Source organism: Carcharhinus amblyrhynchos, chromosome 16 (genome assembly GCF_965287045.1).
Source record: "Carcharhinus amblyrhynchos chromosome 16, sCarAmb.v2.hapA, whole genome shotgun sequence".
Classification (NCBI taxonomy): domain Eukaryota; kingdom Metazoa; phylum Chordata; class Chondrichthyes; order Carcharhiniformes; family Carcharhinidae; genus Carcharhinus; species Carcharhinus amblyrhynchos.
This window is the reverse complement of record NC_137339.1, coordinates 27,325,734-27,352,770: the sequence shown is the minus strand read 5'-3', so window position 1 is coordinate 27,352,770 and position 27,037 is coordinate 27,325,734. Positions and strand designations below refer to the sequence as shown.

Sequence of the window (27,037 nt, the reverse complement as noted above, 5' to 3'; positions counted from 1 at the left end):
GCTATCAAGTCACATGACCCTCCCAATGTTCGCCCTTCACAGGGGCCAGTTCCTTTCCTTCTGAAGCCCTGTTAATGCAAAACAGCAAATGCAATGAACAGTTTGAGTTTGTGATGAATGTTCTGCTAGAAAAATCCCAAAGAATTCAAAAGTCATAGAATCCCTATAGTGCAGGAGGCCATTAACCCATCAAGTCTGCACTGACAATAATCCCACCCAGGCCCTAAACCCCGTAACTTCACAAATTTACCCTGCTAATCCCTCTAATCTACACATCCTGGGACACCTAAGGTGCAATTTAGCATGGCCAATCAACCTAACCCGCACACCTTTGGAGGGGCAGGAAATGAAAGATCGATAGAGATGAACATACTTTGGTGGTATACATTTTCATTATTGAAGAATTGATTAGATTACTAACAGTGTTGTGATGATGGAGTAGCGAAGCAGAAAGATGCAGGATTAAATCAGGAAGTGAGCATAATTTGTGTGCGGAGAAATCAGCACTATGAACAAATGGCAAGTTGGAAGGAGCAGCCGAGGAATTGATTCAAGAGCAAATAAGCAGAGACTAAGCTGTCATTTTGTGAGACTTCACTGCCAGTGGGTGAGGTTCACTGCCACAAAGCCATATCTGGACTATCAAATGCTACATTTGCAAACCACGGGTGAAGGTGGGTTCAACAATATTGGATTCAACAGGTGGTTTACTATGTTCAGAAAACGTGCAGGCTTGGCTGTGAACATAGAGATATTCCACCAAATGCACCCACGAGGGGATAAACAAAGTCTGACCATTTTATCAATCAACTAAAAGTAACTTCTAAAAGTGTTTTGGCACTTTGTTCTATCAGCGCATTGATGCCTTTTCCATATGAAGTTATCTGCACAGACATGCAGCACGATCTTGGCAACGTACCAAGGGAATACATTCGATATGAAAGGTATTCAAACCAGGTTTGGTTCTTTCCTGCGCTCTCACTTACACACAGGAACACAACTCGTAACTGACCTCATACTTAAAAAATGGAATAATCATTTCAGCCTTTTAAAACGAAATGCTTCAGGGACATATTTACAAGGTGAAATTCCTCTTTTAATGAAAAAGTGGGGGAATGTTTCTCTATGCCTATTAAGTTGCTAACAAAACTACGAAATTCTGAGCTTCAAAATGCGCAATTATTGAGAATGCAATTTTTTCATAATTTCTTTTATTGAAAAGAACCGTAATTTAGAGAATTCTTTTAACTGCAGGGTTATTTTCGCTACAACTCCTCAAATGCTTTAATATTTGACATCCACCCCCAAGAGTTTTGATCGAGGGGAGCTACATCCAGCAAGCCAGGTCCTCACACTTACATTGTGGAAACAAATCTTCAGCCAGACAGCAGAATTGTAAATTCTCAAAGAATCTACATTTTTCTACTCATGTGCTAGTGAAATACCACATAACCACTTACAAACAACAGCAACTTAAATTTAAAGGGCACTTTTAGCATGAGAAAAATGTCCCACAAGAGGGGCATCAGAGGAAAATTGACACTAAGTCTAAGCAGGAAACATTAGCACAATGACCAAATGCTTGACTAGAGTGTCTTAAAGGTGAAGAGATAGGTGGAGAAGTTTAGGGAGCCAATTTGATGCTTTGGCTGAAGTACGATGATCAATGATGGGGCATTGAAAATGGAAGAGACACAAGAGGCAGCACTGAGATGACAGAGCTCTTGAATCATAGAGTCCTACAGTGCAGAATAGGCCATTGGCCCATCGGGTCTGCACCAACTACAATCTCACCCAGGCCCTATCCCCATAACCCCATGCATTTACCCCAGCTAGTCTCCCTGACACTGAGGCAATTTAGCATGACCAATCCACCTAACCCTTTCAACTGTGGGAAGAAACTGGAGCACCTGGAGGAAACCCACACAGACATGGGGAGAATGTGCAAACTCCACACAAATAGTGACCCAAGCTGGGAATCGAACCCAGGTCCCTGGCGCTGTGAGGCAGCAGTGCTAACCACTGTGCTGCCCTTTCTTGTTGAAGAATTGAGATGTGCCCCGTCGCCGGTTTTAAAATGCATTATTTGATGCTTGTACTGATGGAGAAACAATGTCCGGAATTCTCCCATCCCGCCCGCCACTGGAATTTTAGTGGGCGGGTTGCGGACAACATGAAACGCCATTGACAGTCAGGTGGGAATTTATGGCTTTTAGACCAGCGTGGCTGGAGAATTCCACCCAATATTTCATCTGCAAAAAGGAAGCCAAAGATATAAAATTGTTCCTTATCTCATCCTACGTTCTTTACTCACTTTGGGCACGACCTTCCTGTTGACAATAGCAGACATGAAACAGCTGGTGATACACATGCAATTGTCAACAGCAGTGATGCTTACTGCCAGGTTTTCAATGTTCCGAGTGGAGAGAATTATGTGCAGAACTAAGAGTCTGGTTATAGACTGAGGGCCAGGAAACTGGGGAGGGGTGAAAACTTATATTGAAGCACAATATGAATCAGAATTTTTTTTTCCCAAGGAACTGTCAGGGACAGTACAAAATACAAGAATCATCGAAAAGGTTGGTAAACCTTTCTTACAGAAACCAAAACATAAAAAGGTGGGAAGTAGGGGGAAGGGATAGGGAGGAAGATAGCTGCACACAAACTACTAATCTGCCTTTTATCTTCACAGATGCAGTATGCTTTCAGCATTTGCTGTTTCTTCTTTGTTTTTAAACATACCCTAAGGTAAAGTGTATCTCACTTCTATCAGCTTAAACTGCGTGCGACTTCAGCTGCTGCAAGTCTTTTATCATCTCATTGATGTCAGTGAGGATACAGTGAAGTTGGGGTCAGATTGCCAAAGGAGGAATTGCTAAAGTGATTCAGCTCCCCTTGTACCTGACAATAAATCGTTGCCAAAGGAACTTTTCCATCACTGTGACTGGGTGGAAGCCCAGAGAATGATGACATAATTTCACTTAAAATGGAAACCCAAATGGATCATTCAATGGTTATATCACTCACTGTAGCCTGTAGCACTGAGACGTGTGTCTCAGCAAGGGTCTTATAAGTTTACTCACTGGTCATTACTGTTAGCTCATCTCACCAGAACAGCAGTAGGAGAACTATAATTGATCTCACATTGCTGAGCTAGAAAGAGAGAAATGTTCCCACTCTTGATTGTTTTCAGTTGACCTGGATTGTAAAAGTCAACGTACATTTTGTTTCCTTGTATTACTATATGTGAATGTGAGATGAGGATAGCATTGGGCTGTTTACTAACTGCATCTCCCCCACACTCCGTGGCCACACATTTTACTGGCATTCATTGCCAAGTCCTGAACAGTCACTTGGGTGAGATCCTTAAGTGCTGCTTGCAGTCATTCAATTCTAACCCTGCATCAGTCAACACCACCAGGAGAGATGGGGTGAAAGCAACAAAAAGACCAATTGTTATAGAATGTCTACAGTGCAGAAGGAGGCCATTCGGCCCACTGACTTTGTATCTACTCTCTGACAGTGCACATTACCCAGGCCAACTCTCTATCCTGTAACCCCACACATTTATTTCACTAACTCTCTCTAACACATCTTGGAGACACTAATGTGACAACCCCATGATCTACAAGGGGAATTACTAATTCACCTTCCAGTTGGGCTTGTTAAATAGGGGATTTTAATCTTTGGGATTGGGAATTAGCCAAGCAGATGGAGTTCATACACTGAACCCTGTATAAAGCAAGACACCCTGAGTGGGTTCATTAACCTTTTAGTCACAGTTGGAACGTGTTGTGTTCACCACAGGTTTGTGGTTATTGTTTATTTCATTTTGTGCAATAAAAGCACCCTTCTGTCACAGCCAGCTTCTGGAGTTATTATAACTAAGGGGCAATTTAGAATGGCTAATCCAACTAATCTGCATATCTTTGGACTCTGGGAGGAAACCGGAGCACCCAGGGGAAATCCACGCAGACACAGGGAAAATGTGCAAACTCCACAGATAGTCACCCAAGGCCGAATTGAACCTGGATCTCTGATGCTGTGAGGCAACAGTACTAGCCACTGTGCCACCCTTACCTTACCGCCTTAATGCAGAGTTTACACTTAACAAGCATCAAAAAAAAATCCCCTTACCTGCTGATGGCTTTACTCGTACTTTATACCCCTGTTTGTTTCCATCAACCTCTTTCCATTTCATCTGCAATCTGTCTTCAGACAGAACAGTTAATTTCAATCTACCTGGTTGTAAGAACAAAAAAAAGCATGGCTTAAAATAAACATTATAAGCAGGTTTAAAAATGTAAAACTGACAAGGATAAAAATGGGTTTGAACCAAAAATGAATGCAACATGAGGATGAGTTGAGAGACTAGGGCTGGAATTTTACCGGCACGTTCACCCTGGAATCAGGGCAGATGCGGCTCACAGAACAGAATTCTCCTTTAGCCTCGGGCAGGATTTTACGAGCCTCACCCAAGCAAGGTCGTAAAATCCCAGCCTAGGAGTATGTAATGTTGTCAATCTTGGGGTTCTATCTACCTCCAGTGTTCTGCAGGAGGACTGACCATTTCGAAAACCACAAAGCAAGCTGCTCCCACTAACTGTTAATTCCCAGTGCTGGGAATTGCGTTCTATTATCAGTGATGCCGTGGCAAAGATTGGTAAAGAAGCAAAGAAAGTGTGGAAATAATAAGGTGCCCCTACGATGAACACAGAGAAATGGGATTTGGTTTTGCTGTGAAACCCAATACAGCATTAAAGGTTGAGGGTTTGCCTAAAGGAATCAGTGGTTGCCTGATGGCAATCCAGTTCTCGTTATCTCCAAACAGCATGCTGTCACTATTAGTAGCAATGTTGCTATGAGGCAAACTCCACTGAAACCAAAAATGAATTCTGTGAAGATATAGAGCAGGTCATCTCACAGATTCCTGGGAAGGACACATTCATTTTCATGTGTGTCCTCAGTGCTCCAGTAGCAGCTGATGACCAGTCTTGGAAGGGAGTCACTGGTAGATCAGTCATAGAGAAGTGGAATAATAATGGAACACCGCTCCTGCTGATGTGTACAGAACATCACCTGATCATGTCCTCTGTCCACTACTAAAGTACATGAATGCAGATAGTTGCCAAATTTAATAAGGTCCCACAAGTAACAACGGGAGCCAAACGTTAGATGATCCACAGCTTCATCCATATAAAACGGGATTCACAGACATCTCGTTTTCGAAGATTGTAAGATTAAAATCTTGCCAAATTTAAAGCAGAAATCAATGATCAGCTCTGCTGAGCTGTGTAAGGTCATCTCAGCACATTGGAAACTGACTGAAGAAGTTTCAGTAATGTCTTATACTCGGCACTCAGTAAGACAAAATCTGAGAAAATGCCAAGGCTGGCTTGATGAGAATGACCCAGAGATCAAGGAATTGGACCTGAATGATCACAATCAATACTCCATTGTCTGTCTGACATCAAGTTATGGATAAGTGAGAACTTTCTTCAACTGACATTGGACAAAGATATCCTACCTTATTCCTGCCAAAAGTTGAATACTCTAGACACTGACTCGGATCCATTCCAGCTGTTCATTCAGGCTCTCCAAGCCTATGTCTGATACAAGGCATTGCCCTCTGACTTTACCCGCTATGTCTTCTCCTCCCACTGCTGATTGTGGAACAGTGGCAGAGAGGCAAAGACATAGCGGGTAAAGGCAGAGGGCAATCTCACAATCAGCAGCGGAGCCCTCAGTCCCTTCTCTCATAGGTTAGAAATATTTTCCAAAAAGCCTCAACCTGAATATTTCTCCTCAGTTTAAAAGCTCCTTCTAGACCTCTCCTTACTCACACTTTGTGATTCAGAACTCCACAGCTCATTTCCAATCCAGACCTATATTAAGAGTGATGGTAGTGTAATTAACTTTGTTACGGAGTAAATCAGGCAACTACAATTGTGTGTTAAAACATGGTAATTAGGGAACTGCTGTCCAATTTGCCCTGCTCTTCCACAGGCGTTGCTTCACCGAATCTCACGTGCAGTAATCTATCTCTTGGAGCAGAACTTTACATTGCTCAGACAGGCACACTCCTGACCCCGGAAGCACGTAAAATTACAGGAGAAGGGGACGGACATGTGGCCCAAGGTCATTGCACAATATTTCAGTTGGTGGGCATGAGTCGCAAGTGCACCCACCAACCATCAAGAAGCTAAGTTAACAGCAGTTAACCAGGATCTTACATTGCCTATCTAACTTTACGGTTGGCTGGTGGGCTGATTGGGCAGGCGGCCTTTATGTTTAAGCTGCAGCCTCAATTCAGGGTGAGGTGAAAGGTCAGAGCTCAAATAAAATTAACCAATGTGTCTAGAGGCTGAAGACAAAGAACAATGAACAGTATAGCACAGGAACAGGCTGGCCTGCCCTCCAAGCCCGCGCTGATCACATAGTCCTCTCTAGACCAACCACCTTTATCTCTCGATTATTCCCTGTATGTTCTTGTGCCTATCCAGGTAAATCCTAAATGTCGCTAACATATCTGCCTCAGCCACCTCACTTGGCAGTGCATTCCAGGCCACCACCAGTCCTTGTGTAAAAAACGTCCCCCCGCACATCTCCACTGAACCCTTCCCCCCCCTTACTTTGAACTTGTGCCCTCTTGTAAGTCTGTGTAAGATTGTGCTGCCTAGACACTCAGTGTTTGGTTTTCGGCTGATATTTATTTTTTAACAGGTCAGCAGCTCTGCAGACAGCCCCTCTGCGGCTGCAGGCAGTCTGCACCCTCCCTTTTCTCAGCACCAGCCCTCCCCGGTAGCCCTCAGTCGTTCACAGAGCACGTTTCACACTGATCGGCCATTAATTGACCATCGCGCTAATAACATGATCTCGGGTGAGAGCAGGTTTCACATCCATTCCTGCTCGCCCTGATTTTGGGCGCACCCCAAATGTAAAATTCAGGCCTCTTAATTCTCCAGCAAATGCTGACAGACCTACTTGTGTATTTCAAACTTCTTCTGTTCCTCATTCATGTTTTTTTAAATTTTATTGATGCTTTATTATCAAAGAAACAAGTCAATCCCCCCACTCCACCCCAGTATAATACTGTACTGTAGATAACAAGAACATCTTTATTACAGCAAACAATGATGGACAGCGACAAATCTGTGCTAAATCTAACAGCTGTGTTAATAAAAGCTGCACTTCCTGGGTCAATTACATGTTAATCTGTGATGAAGGCTTTCACCCTCCTAAACCTAATTAGCATTTGCTGGAATTATGGCTGGGATTTTTCTCCCCCTCCACAGCGCGTTTCACAGTGGCGAGCATTGGGGCGCTGCTCGCTGGTGGAACGATCTTATGGTCCCACCATTGTGTACATGGATTCATGAACACACCACTCATCCATCAGGAAATGCATGGCGGGTGTGCACTGCCAGTGGGACTGTAAGTTCCCACTAGCATAAACAGAGGCAGGATTTTATTTAGTTACTTTATTTTTACTTATTGGTGTCACAAGTAGGCTCACCTTAGTTACTGTGAAAATCCCCCAGTAGCCACACTGCAGCACCCGTTTGGGGACACTGAGGGAGAATTTAGCATGGCCAGTGCACCTATCCAGCATGTCTTTTTGACTGTGGGAGGAAACCCACACAGACACAGGGAGAACGTGCAAACTCCACACAGACAGTGAGCCAAGCAGGGAATCGAACCTGGGTCCCTGGCACTGTGAGGCAGCAGTGCTAACCACTTTGGCGTATTATTGTATCACTGAACAGGGCAGTCACACTATCCATCCAATGGATAAAAAGAATAGTCACTTACTACCACTATAAAAACACCAATAAATTCCTATTTAGAACAGAAGCTAAGTTAAACAAAGCCAATAAGATGACAAAGTGAAATATAAACAAATGGAAAACTCTGTCCTGTTATTTAATTTACAATATGTTAATAGATTTTGCAAGAGATATTTGAAGTAACAACCCTGTACAGTTATGAGCAGATAATTAATTATGATATTGGAAGAAGCCAAGGCATACACTGGGTCACTTGACCGACAAAGTGCTTTGTTGCGGCATTCCTTGAAATGAATACTGAATGGAATGAGTAATTAACAACTACCGGTGCTCATTCTAACTTCACTTTTATCTTCAACTATAACTCAGATTTTATATTTACAAAAATGCTACTAATTTTTCCTATTTCCTGCACAGCATCCATTACACATTCAAATGATAGGATGAAAGTGAAGGCCACAAAGAAGAGTTCATATCGCACATGTAAGACACATTTGTCCATTGCATGAATACAGAAATTGTCATGCTGTTAAAATGGCACAGGGGGCACAAGAGAATATTGCACATAAATTATGAACAATTGATGTTATTCAGCCCTAAGATAGTAAAATTATTAATTTCGCAGTGTTAGCCCAGCAATTTGACTGGCTTCTTATACATCATGATAAGACCTGAACATTTACCCAGAACAATTTTGTTTATAAGCAATAGTTGTATGTCTTATGTAGTCTTCATGCACTATACTTCAAACTTTGTAGAATTTTTTTTCAGTTATAACGAAGATAACAAATAAAATTAGGAGTGAAGCAAACAGTGTCATTTTCTAGTTTTACTTTAGGGATATCTTAGTTGCTCAGCTTAAGGCTTGGCCAAGAAGTGAAATTCAGAAGAAACATGCTTTCAGAATTAAAATACAGAATCAAAGAATCAAGTAGGTTTCAAATAAAAGGTAAATAGCCCCAGATACTTGAAAACCATGGATAAGTTACAGCCAAAATAAGCTGAGTGAATTCCAAATAGATTTATTCATTAATTATGTTTAAACTATGTCTTTTCATAAATCTAAGACAAGTACCTTGTTCCTCCGCTTGACTGATCAGATGAAGCATGGCGAAACTGGCTCCCACCCCAGATCATAAAAACCTTACAGTACAGGAAGAGGCCATTCGGCCCATTGAGTCTGCACCGACCACAATCTCACCCAGGCCCTATCCCCCCATCCCTACATATTTTGCCCACTAATCCCTCTAACCTACGCATCTCAGGACACTAAGGGGCAATCAACTTAATCTGCACATCTTTGGACTGTGGGAGGAAACCAGAGCAAACCCACGCAGACACAAGGAGAACGTGCAAACTCCACACAGAGTGACCCAAGCCAGGAATCAAACCCAGGTCCCTGGAGCTGTGAAGCAGGAGTGCTAACCACTGTTATTAAGAATTAAAATGTGCTTCTTTGGCATTTAAAAATAACATTTTAAAATAAAATACCCGTAATGCTGCAGAGTCAGATCTTATATATGTAGAAGTGAAGGTGTTATTTAATGCACAACAAATTATTCTCCTGTTAATTGTAATGAGGTCAATCTCCATACAAACAAAGTCTAAGTAAAGATGATGAGATCATTTGGAGGCTATTCACATTTTTGAATACATTTGTGTTAATTAAATAACATTTTTTGTTCCTTGGAAAAACAATCGTCTAAATTTTCTTCCTTTATACTTCACTTCTTGTGCGACACAAAGAGATTTTCATACTTGACAAAATGTGGCAGCTGAGTGTTTTTGAAACTTCTATATATATGGTAGTGGCCTTCCCCTTGCAGTATGTAAGTGAGCTGGAAGATATGAGTAAAGGTTTAAAGACAATTGTATCAAATGAATAATGAAGTACTTTTGATTGGTTTCTGGGAAATGTGGACCCATCAGAAAAGCATAAAAGGCTTATAATTTGCCACATGCTGTATCTTAGGCCAGATTTCTTGCAATGTTACTGATGGCAAGTTGGCCTCTTTTAGGTACTGATGGCTAGTTGGATGATAGATAAGATTTATAAAATGAGTAGGATAATGTACATTGCATTAGTCTGCTCCTCTAACAAATGTACGTGCATTTAAGCCACACAGTTCAGTAAGTAGGCGGTAGATGAATCTCTTCAAAACTTAACTACTGATGTAGCTTTAAACACAAGACTAATTTTGCTTACATATTAGGTGAATGGCAAATAAATGACTGCGGACCTGGCTGGAGAATCTTTGTTTCCTAAAGAATATATTTCTGGAGATATTAAAGGGGGAAGCACAACAAGGCGGCCAGAAATAATTTGGCAGGTAGGCCCTAAAACTCTAGGCTCAAGGCCAGATTGCTGGGGAGTAGATAGGGCTCTGAGCTAGGGCCTAGACAAGGGCATTCATGACTGGATTGGTTGGCAAGAAAAAATTACTGCAAATAGCTATAGGCATCCTGAATGATCAAAAAAAATTGGTCAAAGAACCAAATATTTTCAAACAAAAGATAAATATCCCCAGGTACTTGGAAACCATGCATAAGTTACAGCCAAAATAAGCTGGATGAATTCTGAATAGATTTATGCATTAATCGTGCTTAAACTATGTCTTTTCATATATCTAAAACAAGTACCTTGTGCCTCCGCTTGACTGATCAGATGAAGCACGGCGATTACAAAGGCAAGAACACAGCTCTTTTGTACGGTCATGGCAAAATCAGCAAACAGCCAAATCCTATCCAAGGGAAAGAAATATATTGAATTAATTTTTAACTTGGCTATAAGTCTTGATAATTAAAACACAAAAGAGGGTCATACCAAAGCTATGTTTTCTTGTATGTCAGCCACAGAATTCTTACAGCTAACAGAAAATAGGGATCTCCATCCACTGACATAGCTGGTTCAAAATCTCTCAGGCACAGGTTAAAAAAAAACTTGGCAAAGTATAGAAAATAGCAGACATTGGTTAGAAGATGGGATGGGCAGGAGTACGAAGTGGGATGCACCAGTGTTCAGTGTTGTGACACTAATTCTATTCACAGCAATGTAGGGGGATTTTATGAGTCCGTAAGAGCAGGAAATATAGTGGACAGGGTGACTTAATCAAGCAGAAGTTGAATATTACTTTCCCGTTGGCGAGTTCAAATTTAGAGATGATGTCAGCAGTATGTCCGTGGTGGGTTGGATCTGATGCCTTCCAGTGGTGGGCTCCTAATTGTAAATGTTTGCCCACCATGAATACTCAATGTATTAAAACATATGGGGTGTGACCTTACCTGCTGTTCATGCCACGTTCCTGCTGCAGCGAGATCAGAGAATTTGGTGGCCAGCCAAATCTCCGTCCACTGCAGCAGGATGGGAAAATCCCACTGGTGTGAATAGGGGTAAGATTGTGGCTTTTGTAATTACGTCCTACTTCAAGGAATAAGTCAACAGCACCTGAGAATTACGTGGCACCTGATTTACGTTGGGTTCAAAGTGGGATGCAGCAGTCAGCTTTCTGCAGTTGTGTCTGAAGTCAGCTACTTTCCTTGTTGAACTCTGTGCACAATGGACAGGAGCAAGAGAAGGGCAGCTTGCACGGATGCTCAAGACTGATGGGCGAATCAGAGATGCAAGGGAGTGACGGGTGATGCAGAGTGCAGTCGAGGCATGAAGGAGTGGAAATGGGATCAGGAGGACAAAGGATGGGGTAGGGGTGAGTCCATCTGAAGATGGTAACAGGCATTTATAATTAATTGACATACACTAGTCCATTTCAATAATAAATTAAATATTTTTTGAATGAATAAGCCATTTGAAATGCACTGTGTGCCAAAGAACGTGACCACAAATTAAAAAGCCTTCTTGAATCAATGGAATCTTGTACTGTTGATCTGAAGACTTGGGCATTTTTTGGCCAGGGCCTGATTTCAGTGAATTGAATCTTGAATCACTGTTTATAAAATGGCAGAATACATGGTCCCAAGTGTTATTGAGCGTAGCTCACTTACTAACTGAGAGTGAAAAGAGACTGGCAGCTAATATAAAAGGAAATGCAAATGTTTCATAGAATCCCCACAGTGACCATTTGGCCCATCGAGCTTCCACTGGCAACAATCCACCCAAGTCCTATCCCCATAACCCCACATATTTACCCTGCTAATCCCCCTGACACTAAAGGACAATTTATCAATCAACTTAACCCACACGTCTTTGGACTGTGGGAGGAAAGCAGAGCAGACATGAGAAGAACGTACAAACTCCACACAAATGGACATCCAAGGCCAGAATTAAATCCAGGTCCCTTGTGCTTTGAGGCAGCAATGCTAACCACCATGCCACCATACCTCCAATAGACATATACATAATAAAATGGTGATAGAAGAAGGGATGGAGCTATTTCAGGACCAATAAGAAGATTTACAAAAGGAGGGAGGGGAATAGCTGAGATATTAAATTAAAATTTTGCATGTTTTAATCAAGGAAGAAAATGGTGCATGGTAAAAGAAGTAATAATTCAGACAGTGTTTAAAATTGCTAAGGCTGTCTGTACCTCAAGTTGATAAGTCACCAGGACCAGACGAGATGCATCCAATGGTACTGAGGAATGTGAGAGTGGAAACTGCAAAGGCACTGCCCATAATTTTCCAGTCTTTCTGAGGGTTGGTATCAGAGAGCTGATGAATTGCAAGTGTTCAAAAATGGGTGCAAATATAAGCCCAGTAACTGCAGGTCAATCAGTTTAACAGGGGTAGTGGGGTACCTTCTGGAAATGATTATTTGGAAAAAAAATTAGTGGTCACTTGGACAAATGCAGGTTAATTAAGGGAATTGGATGGATTAAAGGCATGGATTAGCAAAGGGAAGATCCCGTTTAATCAACTCACTGGGGTTTTCTGATGAGGCATCAGAGAGCATTGATGAGAGTAATGCTGTTGATGTGATGTACATGGTTTTCCAAAAGACAACTGATGAAGTTCTATACAATAGAACAATGGTTTGGCCTCAATTTGAGTATTTGGCCCAGTTTTGGATGCCAGAAAGATGTGCAGGCATTAGACAGAGTACAGAAAAGATTCACAAGAATGGTTCCGGGATGAGGAACTTCAGTTACGTAGAAAGGCTGGAGTGGTTAGGACTGTTTCCTTAGAGTACAGGAGGTTGAGAAGAGATTTCATGCAGGTATATGATAGCAGGAGAGTTCTGAACAGAGCATATAAGGAAATATTGTTCCCTTTGGTGGGAGGATCAAGAACACGAAATAAGGTAATTGGCAAAGGAAGCAATGAGTGATTTGGATCTGGAATATACTCTCTGAAACAATGATGGAGGCAGACTGATTGAAGCCTTTAGGAGGGAATTAGATTATTATTTGAAAAAAAGATTGCAGGCTTGCAAGGAGAAGGCTGAGAAGTGGCACTAAGTAAATTACTCCTTCATAGGAGGTCATTTGGCACAGTGGTACCATACCTACCAGCGGACCAGAAGCTTCAAGTCCAATGTCAGATTGAACAGTTGGAGCGGAGCTTGCTGGTCTGAAAAGCAAATCCAGCATTTTGCAGAACTGAGGAGGATATAGTGGTAGGTCATATCAGTTTGGTTTACTATTGAATTCTTGACAGAATAAGGGGGAGGATATGGCAAAATATGGTGGAATACCAGTGTATGGAAGCAGATGGTGCCAGTAAAGCTACTAATTTAATCCCTGGGATTGTTTCACTGTCTCACTTCACTTTTCAGATAATAAATTATTATTTGTCAGCACCTACTTGCTTCACAGACACATAAACATTTTACTACTTTGTTATTTTTGCCTTTGATTTCTTGAAAGGACTGCAGCTGTACTTTAACCCTCTTCAGGATGTGCAGTTAAAAAAAACCAAACATGTTTTGGAACTGAGCCAATAAAGTATATTATCCCAGGAAAACATGTATTTACATCAACATGGATCATTGCAATATTGAAGAAATGTAGCAAGAAATTGGGAACCAGAAAATCTTCAATCACCAGTCATAATCCCTCAAATGCTCAGATTCAACCACCAACTGTGCAGTACCTTGGGACAATTTTCTTTGTTAAAAGTATTATAGTTACCGCTAATGTACTACGGGCCTTGCCTGTAACATATACTTCTTGTGACGTGGCACAGTGGTTAGCAGTACTGCCTCACAGTGCCAGGGACCCGGGTCCAATTCCCGGCTTGGGTTACTGTCTGTGCAGAACCCGCACATTCTCCGCGTCTGCACGGGTTTCCTCCAGGTGCTCCGGTTTCCTCCCACAGTCCGAAAGACGTGCTGGTTAAGTGCAATGGCCACGCTAAATTCTCCCACCGTGTACCCGAATAGAGGCCGGAGTGTGGCGACTAGGAGATTGTCACAGGAACTTCATTGCAGTATTAATGCAAGTCCACTCGTAACACTAATAAATAAACTTAAACTTAATCAAGATTACAGATAAAATTAAAAGATTGCAAACAGCAAAATATAGTGCACCAAAAAACCTAATATCTGGCACTTTCAACTTCATATTTCAGTGATCATCATAAACAAATATAATTTTTAGCCATGCCATTTGTGGGATGACAAATATGTCATTCTCGTGTCATCAGCAGTTTATTTACCATTACCTACTATTGCTCAAAAATGCTCCCATATCTGCAATCCCAATTCACCATAGAAAACCATAGAATCCTTACAGTGCAGAATGAGACTATTCAGCCCATCGAGTCTGCACTGACCACAATCTCACCCTGGCCCTAATCCTGTAACCCCACATATTTACTCTGCTAATTCCCCTGAGATTAGGGTCAGTTTAGCATGGCTAATTCACCTAACCCACACATCTTTGGACTGTAGGAGGAAACAGAGAACCTGGAGGAAACCCACGCAGACATAGGGAGAATGTGCAAACTCCGCACAGACAGTGACCCAAGCAAGAATCAAACCCAGGTCTCTAATGCTGTAAGGCAGCAGTGCTAACCATTGTGCCACCGTGCTGCCCTTTTTCTTGCATACCTTGATGTTTTGCGACTGCAACGCAACATAAAACTTTTGGGGCTTTTAGATTTTCTCCATTTACTCATAATAGATCTCTGATCATGAATTAACTATCGTCAGAAGTGTCTTTTTTTTCATTTCCCCATTGATAATAATGCACATTTACGATGGACATTAAGCTGAAGAAAATTGGCCCAAGAGACCTCTTTCACAGTTGTCAATGAACACTTTAGTCTCTCTAATGTGATCAGAAACTTTGGTGTTTCTGCACACTCATTCCACATCCTAGTTCTCCACATTTGAACTGTTGCATATGGTGAATAGTTATTCTTATTTCCATGCCTGTTTCAATGTTAAAAAGAAAATGTATCTTTATTAACTGAAAACTTTGTTATTAGCGTTCTTGAATTAGTTTTCAGCAGTTGAGCAGAATGAAATAAATCAGCATAGATATATGAAGAAATTTAATCGATTTAAACAGGGATTAAAAGTTTTTTTTTGCATTGGTGTTGTGAGGTTGTGTCAAATCTATCACTGGAGCTGATGGTTGAAGCAGAGACCATATCAAAATTTAAAAATAGGTTCGAAAGGTGGTTGAACATCGGGGATAGAGGAATTGGGTAAGTGCAAGGGATTGGAACCACTGCACATACTGGGTTGAACCAACGTAGACTGGTTGAACCAACAAATCTGCTTGTGTGTTTTAAGTCACTGGGTTTGTTTAATCAAGATCCTTCAATGAGCATTGGCTGTCCACATCAAGATTGGAATATTAGAGTTACATGGGTAAGATGCGTCTCGAGGGATAAGGGCCAAATGCGGGCAACTGGGATTAGCTTAGGGGTTTAAAAAAAAAGGTGGCATGGACAAATTGGGCTGAAAGGCTTGTTTCCATGCTGTAATCCTCTATGACTCTATTACAGTGGGAAAGCCACATACTCCATGCCACAATTTAAATGGTATAGATATTGTGCTGGAGTTAGCAGTACAATACATAGATTTTTCTAATAAAAGCCATTGAAAACCTCAAGTTACAGAAGAAAACTGTTCCCATGAAATGTCATTGTCGAGCAAGTCCGCTAACATTGTAAAAAAAAAATTTCTTGTTAATTCAGACAGGTAATTGATTTTGTGAAAGTTTGTGAAATTTCATGTACTTGGAGGGGAAAGCAAGATTTACTAACAAGATATAGGACGACAAAAAAAATCATTTCCAGGAGCTGACACTAAGATAAATGATTATACAAGATATTTTACTGATGTCTATCACGTGATGATGTTTGAGTGACATTACAGAGTTATATTGGTTGGAGGGCATTAAATGGATTCTGTTAAAATAAAGCAAAAGAAAACTTTGTGAACTAAATGATTCTATCAATTTCAGCAACGTTGTTGGCTTTCAAATGTAGATTAATTCTCCCATCTTATTGATTGTTGTCTGGACTGGAATTGACAGATAAAAGCAATCTCCCTGTAACAGTAAGGTTTCGCAAATGGAGAAATTTAAAGTGGAAAACTGGAGCTCCTGTACAATGTTGATATGTTTGACATTTATTCTTAAAGATGGGTGCAGCACTCTCTATTCACATAAATGTGCTTTGTAGTGTTGTACTGATCTAAAGGTAAAGGTTATTCCTTTGTGCTGGCTATATGCTCAGGCATTATATTCACTGTCAGTGTTCTTGGCCTAAATATGGGAAAGATCATCAGGTCTCTCACCAGAAAGTGCGTACACACCGCACGGAGAAGGATATTATGGAAAATAACTGAAAACCTATAGTGCAGAAGGAGGCCATTTAGCCCATCGAGTCTGCACTAACAACAAAGCCACCCAAGCCTTATCATTGTAACCCCAAGTGTTTACTGCGCTAATCCCCTGACATTAAGGGGCAATTTAGCTTAGTCAATCAATCAACCTACACATCTGTTAGAGGAAACCACAGCACCCAGAGGAAACAAACGCAAACAGGGGGAACATGCAAACTCCACACAATGATGCGAGACCGGAATTGAACCGGGGTTCCTGGCACTGTGAGACAGCACTGCTACTCAAGGACACTGTGTCGCCCAGCACAAGTGGAATCTTCTCTACATGGTCCAGCTCAAGTGAGATCTTCTCTACCCCATCTTTAATCAAATAACCTGCCTGACTTCACACATAAATCACTTTTTGAGGGCAAGGCACCCAAGGTTGCTGAAATCCTTCGAACAATATCACATTCAGAACAGGGGAAATGGTCTGGAGGCAAATGAAGTCTCGGAGCATCGCAGCTCACTATCTTCATCACTGATGCAAAACCTCACTAGATGTAAGCAGAGGTCTCAGATACAACATTTATTGGCAACATGTTCATTGACCCTTTGTTTTACTGACGTTTTGTTGAGATAGTGTTGCAATTTTGGAAGATACGAAACTTACTATAAAACAGGAAGGTTTTCCAAACTAGACAGGTGAACATGTGTAAATGACATTGTGTGCGACACTACTTTCTTGTAATATTGTCACTAAATGTTCTTATACTGTATTGAACTCTCCCCTAAAGCTCTAATTATGGTGACTGTTTTACAGCAGTAGCAAGGGAAGTGCAACAGACCTGTTTCTCCTCAGGCACCCCTGTGCAGATCCCACATCTCAGCATTTGTGACATTAATAGTTACTTGATTTATTGCATTGACAGAGGTGTAGCTACAATCTTGGTAGCATAGCTGCTTTAAAAATACTCCATTTCAAAACTGCACCAAAAATCTCTGCATTTTACAAGGTTTCTTTGCAGATTCCAAACAACAAGTTAACACATTGTACAACTAACTCCCAACTGCAGCATGTTCCTACATGTGGGCCTTAATTATACAAAAACAAAACTGTGTCAAGTCAATTCTATAAAGAATCTGACTTCTTTTCCACTTCATAAATCTTCACTCCTGAATCAAAATGAAGTAATTATTCAAAATGGCATTGTCTTTCTGCAGTTAGAATTTATATATTAGAACATCACACAATATTTCAGTGCAGAAGGTGACCATTTGTCCTATTAAATCTGCACTGGAGCTATTTTTCACACTGGGGAATAAAATGGGGTGCAGTATAAAATGCTCAGCTCTGGTTCCACAAACTTCCCACTGAGTAAGTTAAGTTAAAATTACCACCATTCACTCTCAAATTGTAGCATATCCTTTTAGCTTAGACAGCTAATTAAGGCTATGGTTATCTCAAACCATTGCTACAGAACTCTTTCACAGGCTGGAGCATCTAATTTACATAACTCTACAAGGATTACATTTGAAAACAATACTTAATTCATTGCAAAATGATATAGGACTTCCTGAATTTGACAACGGTGCTATATAAATGCAAGTCTTCACCATGTCCAACTAATCCCCCCATTCCCCGTGCACCCCCCACCCCCCCAACACTCTCACCTAGTCTTTGCTGGTGCTGAATCCTCCTTCCTGATTCAATGACAGCTCTGTACATTCATGCATAGAAACCCAAGCAAGAGCCTCACTCCCAACCTGTATGTTAGTGTTAGTTTGTAAAGTATCCAGGAGGCCCAGTGTACTTCCACAGAACTCTATAAGTCTTGCGTAGATAGTTACTGGAGTAATGTTGGAATAATTTTATAAGTCTCCATTCTAGTATACAGCTTCACACAAACCACCTTGACAAGCTTCCTACAGAAGATCTCATACTGCTCCAGTGTTACTAATGCATTGTTTAGAAGTAGTAAAGCAAAGTTACTATGATAGAAGAGTATTAGCCCCTTCAGTCTGCTGGTGGCACAGTGGTTAGCACTGCAGCTTCACAGTGCCAGGGACCAGGATTCAATTCCTAGCTTGGCTCACTGTCTGTTCTGCACATTCTCCTCGTGTCTGTATGGGTTTCCTCTGGGTGCTCCGATTTCCTCCCACAGTTGGAAAGATGTACTGGTTAAGTACACTGGCCATGCCAAGTTCTCCCTCAGTGTACCCGAACAGGCGCCGGGGCATGGTGACTTGAGGATTTTCACAGTAAGTTAACTGCAGTGTTAATGTAAGCCTATTTCTGAAACTATTAAATAAACTTTAAATTCTAAGACAGGTCTTAAGTAACCCTTGAGCAGTTTCAATTTTCACAATGGAAATAAACCGTCGATGTAACTACAATATCACAGATGATTTTTTGAATTAAGCTTGTACTTTAACTCCAGATTTGAGTTGTCTTTCCAACACAAAGTCTTTCCATGACATTTACATGATCTCATTTTATCTATTCTGTTCTACCTCACACTGATCGATCTACCTTAGCATCGGATAAAGCCTCACCCAACAGGTCAATAGTTCAGGATAATAAATAGTTCTCATTTCAGACAGTCACGGCGCTGTGCATTGACACCATTTTTTTGTTAAAATACAGAGAAGCCAGATGATGTAAAATGTTATCGATTAGAACTGTCGCAGAACATCTGATGCAACTGTAACGCCAGAGTAAAAGGAATCTCCCCGATGCCTGAGAAAGTATTTTTGTTATTGCCAGAGAAAGTAACTAGATTTAATACTGTAGTTGTGTTAAGTTCCAAAACTTGTTCAGTGTTCATGCTGTAAAGCTCAACACTAGTTCCCTGAGTCAAACATTCAACTAACATCATATTAAACATCTTCATTTTTCTTACTATAAAGATATCTGTAAGAACTCAAAAATGCCACAATATACGCCAAACAATTTTTCCGGACCCAAGTTTTCAATACAATGCTTTTTTTTAAATACACTGAACCTTTTGTACATTTGCTATGCATGTGTTTTTTTTTAAATCATTAAAATATAGACAGATGACCTCCATTCCCGTAATAAACAAAGAACTTCTCCCCTTAACAAAGTAGCTACCATTAATATGAGAGCAGTTTACCGAACAAGAAAGGACTCTACCTGTTGGAGCGCTGTCAATTCCTCTGGTCCTGTCTGAACTGCTGCTGGCTACACATAAACCTGGCTCCTCTTTCACAGGGGGAACATTGCTGCTGCCAGACTTAGATGTCCCCTTCCACAGCTCGCTTATTCAATGACTATATTCCGTGCAGTGTACTTTACTAAAGAAGAGTTTGAATCCTGATAATCAATCAGTTTTTGATCTGATGTGCTCCTCAAGCTAACGCTACTCAGGGGTGTGTCGTCTAATACTAGTGTAGATCTGCCACCACACCCCCAGTGACGAAGCAACGGTATATTAACCCTTTCCACGCTGCACTGCCTGCTTGTTCCGAGAAATGTTTCCGAACGTGCTTAGAAAACCGAAAAAAGAATCCTGGACACATTGGTGATGTGTGACTAAAGTATTTACTTTCTTTCTAGGAGGCAGATTTCAGCAGCGTTATCAAAATAAGGATATCTGATCTGAAGCTTCCAATATCTACACTCTTCACATAAAATCATAAAATCTCTACAGTACAGAAGGAGGCCATTCTGCCCATCGAACCTGTGCCAACCATAGTCCCACCCAGGCCCTTTCAGGTAACCCCACACATTTATCCTGATAATCCCCCAACATTTACATTTGCCATGTAATATTGGCCTGTTTATACCCAGGGGCTATCTGTCCTGTTCATTAAAACCTTCCCCCAACCCACTCACACCAAAGGAAATGTTTGCATAGACTGAAACATCAGTTAAACTGCCAACAAAGTGACCAAAATAACCCAAACTACTGTTTTCTCAAAATATGCTTCTGAGTGTTTGGTAAATGTGATTTACCAAATTTTGCAAGACAACATTAGAAAACTCAGGAAAACTTTTTAAGAACTCGCAAAGCAGGCAGTTATAAGTGACAGATAAATCTTACGGTAGATTGGTGGAAGGTGATGCACTTCTAGGTAAAAAAAACACAACACACAATCACAAGAAATAGAAGCAGGAGCAGGCCACCAGCCTGCCCTACTATTCAATACTCAACTCCTTTTCTGTGCTATTTCCCCTTAGCTCTCTGTTCCTCCATCTATCAATATTTATCCACTTTCACTTTAAGTACTTCTAATGATCCAGCCCCATTTCTCTTTGGGCAGAGAATTCCAAAGATTCACCACCCTCTGTGAGAGGACATTTCTACATAACTCAGCCTCCCATTCACTGACTCTGTCTACACCTCCCTCTGCCTTGGAAAAGCAGCTAGCATTATCATGGATCCCATGCACTCTGCACATATTCTCTTCCACCTTCTTCCATCAGGAAAATGATACAAATGTCTGGGGTCACGTACCAATTGACTCAAAAACAGCTTCTTCCCTGCTGCCATCAGACTTTAGAATGGATCCACCTTAAATTGATCTTTCTCAATATCCTCGCTACGACTGTAACACTACATTCTGCACCCTCTCCTTTCCTTCTCTGTGTACAGTATGCTTTGTCTGTACAGCATGCAAGAAGCAATACTTTTCACTATATACTCATACATATAATAATAATAGATCAAATCAAATCAGTAAGTGAGCTTGCTGTTCAATTAAGGACAGTGGTCAGGATCTCAACATTGGAGGGCCAATAGGAGGCCATTGGAAGTAAATGAATCTTCAATTCAGGTAAGAGAGAGTGAGGTGCCCTACAACATTTTAAACTTATACATTCAAAAATGAACTCACCATCCCATTGTGGAAGGAGAACTGTGACCTATAGTTGCTGATGCTGTGCAAGCAGGGATGTCCTTAAAGCTTTCCTGGCACACTGGCCCCCTAGTCTGCTGCCAGGTGTCTGCCTCCAGTTAGCTGTGGCCCAGTGGGATTTGGGATTCCAAGGGCCAACTGGAAACTACTGTTCCTAGAAAGAGAGCTCAAGACTAGATGTGGAACTGCGGAAGAAGACCTGAGTTAGGACAGTGGAGTACAGCACTCACCTCATGTAGTTTCCCTACTGCCCTCTTACCCCATGATTCATCATTGCTCAGCCATAAATGGCTTGTTGCCTTGGCCAGATTCCTCCCAGCACTCACAACTGGACACAGCTCTAGCCAGATCACTCTTCTGCTGGGGCAGGGATTTTACAAATGGCTGTCAACGTACAAACCTGTGTAGGTGCTGGCAATTCTACATGCCTTCATCTTGTAGCCTGTTACGTCTTGCAGACTTTGCTATAGTTGGTGGGAGTCCGTGTGGCTGGCTTTGGGCTGTAGCTTGGCCCGGTACTGCTTTTAGGCATCTTTGATGGATTTCTGTGGGTCATCTGTGGATTTCTTGTATAGGTCAGGGTTGCCTGACTTGAATACCTTAGATCTGAACTTCTGCAAGCAGTGGATATCTCTATTCATCCATGGTTTCCAATTGGGAAATGCATGAATTTGTTTCTTTGGCACACAGTCTTCTACACACTTACTAATTAAGTCAGTTACCGTAGTGGCATATTTGTTCAGGTTGGTTGCTGAGATTTACAGGGAAATTCAGGGAAATCACTACTGGATGGTTGTTTTCCACACAGCGTAGGATGGTGACCCCAGTTGACCCTGATGTTAGGGTTCTGACCCAAGGGTGAAATCCAGGACTGCGGTTTTGCTGACTTCATCCTGCTGCTTTATAAATTGCGACATTTGAGCTTTTCTAGCTTTCTGGAGTATGTTTTACACTTTTGGTGACCCTATGTTGAAAAGGGATACGTGCAATAAAAACAGTTCAGTGAAGAGCGACCAGAATGATTCCAAGTCTTGGAGGACTAATTAATAAAGAAAGGTTCAAATGATCTGAACTTGTTTTTGCCAGAGGAAAGAAAAGTGAGAGGAGACATGATATATCTTCAAATAATGAACAGGATAGATAAAATTGAAATAAGCACAAGAATTGAGCATAAGATTAGACAACACAGGAATACCAGTATAGAATTCACATCCTTCAAGCAAGTTTATATATGTGAGAAGATATTTCCCTTAATGGGATAATCAAACTGTGGAACAGAGTTCTGGGGAATGGAACTTGTTCAGTGGCAATTGACATCTTTAAAAAACAGTTGGCTCTAATGTCTGTGAAGAAAGGGAAGTTAAGTTTTACAGGGCAATAACTCTTGTAGATTAATTTTTGGAGGAAGTAGAGAAAATGACTATATTTCTAAAGCAGGGATCAAACGATGGTGGTACCTTTGGAAATTCAATAATCACCCATGGACTTTTGTGTAGAAATGATTGGATACACCAGATACCTTCCTCGTGATGTAAACAATCTTGCATTCTTGTAGGGGCAGTACAGTGGCACAATGGTTAGCACTGCTGCCTCACAGTGCCAGGGACCAGGGTTCAATTCTCATCTCAGGTCACTGGCTGTGTGGAGTTTGCACATTCTCCCCGTATGTATGGGTTTCCTCCAGGTGCTCCGGTTTCCTCCCACAGTCCAAAGATGTGCCGGTTAGGTTGATTGGCCATACTAAATGTCCCTTAATATCTGGGGGACTAGCTAGGGCAAATGCGTGGGGTTATGGGGTTTGGGTCTGGATGGGATTGTGGTCAGTGCAGACTCGATGGACCAAATGGCCTCCTTCTGCATTGTAGAATTCTATTAATAGTTTCAACAATAATCAGTGAAATGAAAATAGAATAGGATTGGTTTTAAAGGGACAGACTGAACTAAGCAATGGAAAATAATCTGGAAGAGTAGATTTCAGGAAACTACCCAGAACAGAAGTGTGTCTGGGACTGAAGCTTGAAGGAGAATCAGAGTCTGAGGCTGAAGTTAGCAGCAGAGGCTGAAAAGGTCGAAGTGTCAATGCCCTATCGCATGTTTGCACCATTACTGTGGTGATACATTTAAAGCCCCCAAACACAATTAGTTACATTGTTTTCCTGTCAAATGTACTTCATGGTCCAAAAAATTATGGTTTTGATGCAAACAGAAATCACAACTGCACTGAAATTATTCACTAATCTGAGGTTAGTGAGGTGGTGGATTTGTAGTATCACTGGAACTAGCTATCCAGAGGCCCATGCTAATGCTCTGGAGTTATATTGGTGGCATTTAAATTTCATTAATTAATAAATCTGGAGCGGAAAGCTAGCCATCAGTAATGATGTCCAAGAAATTGTCATCAATTTTCCTGACAGCCCCTCGGGAAGAATATCTAAGATTCTTAACAGTTCTGATCAACAAGTGACTCCAGGACTACAGCAATGTGGTTGGCTCTTAACTGCACTTTGCAATGGCCTTGCAAGCCATTCAGTTCAAGGCAATTAGCAATGGGCAACGAATATTGGCTATGCCCAAGACGCCCACACCTTATTGGTTCAGAAATAGGAATTCCAATCCTCTTCCCACACCTGATGGCTAGGACATCTGCTTCATAGCTAGTAATTTCCAGAACTCGTCACTGGTTTGATGCCAAAGTATTATAGCTGGAGGGGTGCCATTTCACATTGAGCATAGCTGACTAGGGATCTTTCCTGCTCTTACTGCTGGCCATTGGCCTGTTGGAACGGTATGCAGGTTGCCACATTCAACCTGTTTGACCACTCCAGGCCATCAAGTCCTTGGATGAGACTCGAATGCAGAGCTTCTGGCTCAGAGGCACGGCTATTACCCACTGTGCCACAAGACCTCCAGAGGCATCTTGAGGGGAATTGCTTGATAGAGCAGACGCAGCACGGTTTCGTTAAGGGGAAGTCGTGTCTGACATACCCCATTTGGCTCACTAACATTCCTAGAGGAAGGAAATCTGCCATTCTTATCTGGTCTGGCCTACTTGTGACTCCAGGGCCACAGCAACGTGGTTGACCCTCAGTTGTTCTCTGAACAGGCAGAATGAGACACAGGCCCTGATCTTACTGGCACGCCCGCTCTGAAATCAGAGGGGGCAAGGCGCGCAGAACAGCAGTCTCCAAGGACTTGTACTAAATCCTCGCAGGCAGAAATCCTTCATAACAACATAAGAACTAGGAGCAGGAGTAGGCCATTTGGTCCCTCGAGCCTGCTCTGCCATTCAATAAGATCATGGCGGATCTTTTTGTGGACTCAGCTCCACGTACCCACCCGTTCACCATAACCCTTAATTCCTTTACTGTTCAAAAATTTGTCTATTCTTGTATTAAAGATATTCAGTGAGGTAGCTTCACTGGGCAGGGAATTCCACAGATTCACAACGTTTTGTGTGAAGAAATTCCTTCTCAACTCAGTCCTAAATCTGCTTCCCCTTGTTTTGAGGCTAGTTCTAGTTTCACCTGCCAATGGAAATAACTTACCTGCTTCTATCTTATTTATTCCCTTCATAATCTTATATGTGTCTATAAGATCTCTCCTCATTCTTCTGAATTCCAGTGAGTATAACCCCAGTCTACTCAGTCTCTCCTCATAAGCCAATCTTCTCATCTCTGGAATCAACCTAGTGAACCTCCTCTGCATCCGCTCCAGTGCCAGTACATCCTTTCTCAAATTAGGAGACTAAAACTGTACACAGTACTCCAGGTGTGGCCTCACCAGCACCTTATACAGCTGCAACATAACCTCGCTGTTTTGAAACTCCATCCCTCTCGCAATGAAGGACAAAATTCCATTTGAAGAGGCTGGCTAGGGTGAACGTTGGACCCTTAGAGGATGAGAAGGGGGACTTAGTGGTAGGGGATGGGGAAATGGCTGAGGTCTTGAATAACTTTTTTGTTTCGGTCTTCACGGAGGAGGACGTGAATAATTTGCCAGGTGTTAGAGATGGAAAAGTGGTAGGACTGGAGGGTCTCGATGACATTACTGTTACTAGAGAGGCGGTGCTTGACAGACTGGAGGGGGCTGATTGTGGACAAGTCCCCAGGACCGGATGGAATGCATCCGAGGGTTCTGAAAGAAATGGCGGAGGTGATAGTGGATGCCTTGGTGGTTATTTTCCAAATGTCGCTGGATTCCGGGGAAGTGCCGGAAGATTGGAAAATGGCTAATATTACGCCGTTGTTTAAGAAGGGTGCCAGGCAAAAGGCGGGGAATTATAGGCTGGTTAGTTTAACGTCTGTTGTGGGTAAAATGTTAGAATCCGTCATCAAGGAGGAAATAGCGAGGCATCTTGAGGGGAATTGCTTGATAGAGCAGACGCAGCACGGTTTTGTTAAGGGGAAGTCGTGTCTGACGAATTTACTGGAGTTCTATGAGGATGTGTCTAGGGCGGTGGATAGAGGAGAGCCGGTGGATGTGGTCTTTCTTGATTTTCAGAAGGCGTTTGACAAGGTACCTCACAAGAGGTTATTGCAGAAGGTCAGGGGACATGGAGTTGGGGGTAGGGTGTTAGCGTGGATAGAGGACTGGTTGTCAAATAGGAGGCAGAGAGTGGGGGTCAATGGGTGCTATTCGGATTGGCGGTTGGTGACTAGTGGAGTGCCTCAGGGGTCGGTGCTGGGGCCTCAGCTATTTACCATTTATATAGATGATCTGGAGGAGGGAACCGAGTGTATGGTGTCGAAATTTGCTGATGACACCAAGATTGGTGGAACGGCAAATTGCGCGGAGGGTGTGGAGAGTCTGCAGAAGGATCTAGATAGGCTGGGCGAATGGGCCAGGAAGTGGCAAATGGAATTTAATGTTGGCAAGTGCGAGGTGGTCCACTTTGGTAGGAATAATGGTAGGAAGGACTATTACTTACGTGGAGAAAAACTGCAGCAGGCGACGGTGCAGAGGGACCTCGGGGTCCTCGTGCATGAGTCACAAAAACCCAGCTTGCAGGTGCAGCAGGTGGTCAGGAAGGCAAATGGGATGCTGGCCTTCATAGCGAGGGGGATTGAATATAAAAGTAGGGAGGTCTTGCTGCGGCTGTATAGGGCATTGGTGAGGCCGCAGCTGGAGTACTGTGTGCAGTTTTGGGCGCCGCACCTGCGCAAAGATATTTTGGCCTTGGAAGGAGTGCAGAGGAGGTTTACTAGGCTGATACCGGAGTTGAGGGGGTTGAGCTATGAGGAGAGGCTGAATAAACAAGGCTTGTACTCGTTAGAGTTTAGAAGAATGAGGGGAGATCTCATTGAGACATATAAGATGATGAATGGGATGGATAGGATAGAGGTGGAGAGACTCTTGCCGCTCAAAAAAGACAGTAGGACTAGGGGGCACAGCCTCAAGATAAAAGGGGGGCGGTTTAGAACGGAGTTGAGGAGGAACTTCTTCACTCAAAGGGTGGTGAACCTCTGGAATTCTCTGCCCGTTGAAGTGGTGGAGGCTACCTCGCTAAATATTTTTAAGACGCGGGTTGATGGGTTTTTGATAAGAGAGGGGATTAAGGGTTATGGGGAGAGGGCGGGAAAGTGGAACTGAGCAGCGACAGATCAGCCATGATCTTATTGAATGGCGGGGCAGGCTCGAA

General features: G+C 42.1%; 1 protein-coding gene across 1 annotated transcript in view; it reads right to left on the bottom strand.

Annotated features, from left to right (window-relative positions):
* Positions 1-19,896, bottom strand: part of LOC145353921 (collagen alpha-1(XIV) chain-like) — a 141,597-nt gene extending 121,701 nt beyond the window's left edge. Inside the window, exons 1-3 of the mRNA XM_080204918.1 lie at positions 19,676-19,896; positions 10,428-10,528; positions 4,138-4,242 (exon numbers count right to left, since the gene is read on the bottom strand). Of these exons, the coding sequence (XP_080061044.1) occupies positions 4,138-4,242; positions 10,428-10,503 (181 nt within the window). The 5' untranslated portion in view covers positions 10,504-10,528; positions 19,676-19,896. The remainder of the gene's footprint in view (positions 1-4,137; positions 4,243-10,427; positions 10,529-19,675) is intronic.
* Positions 19,897-27,037: the final 7,141 nt, after the last annotated feature.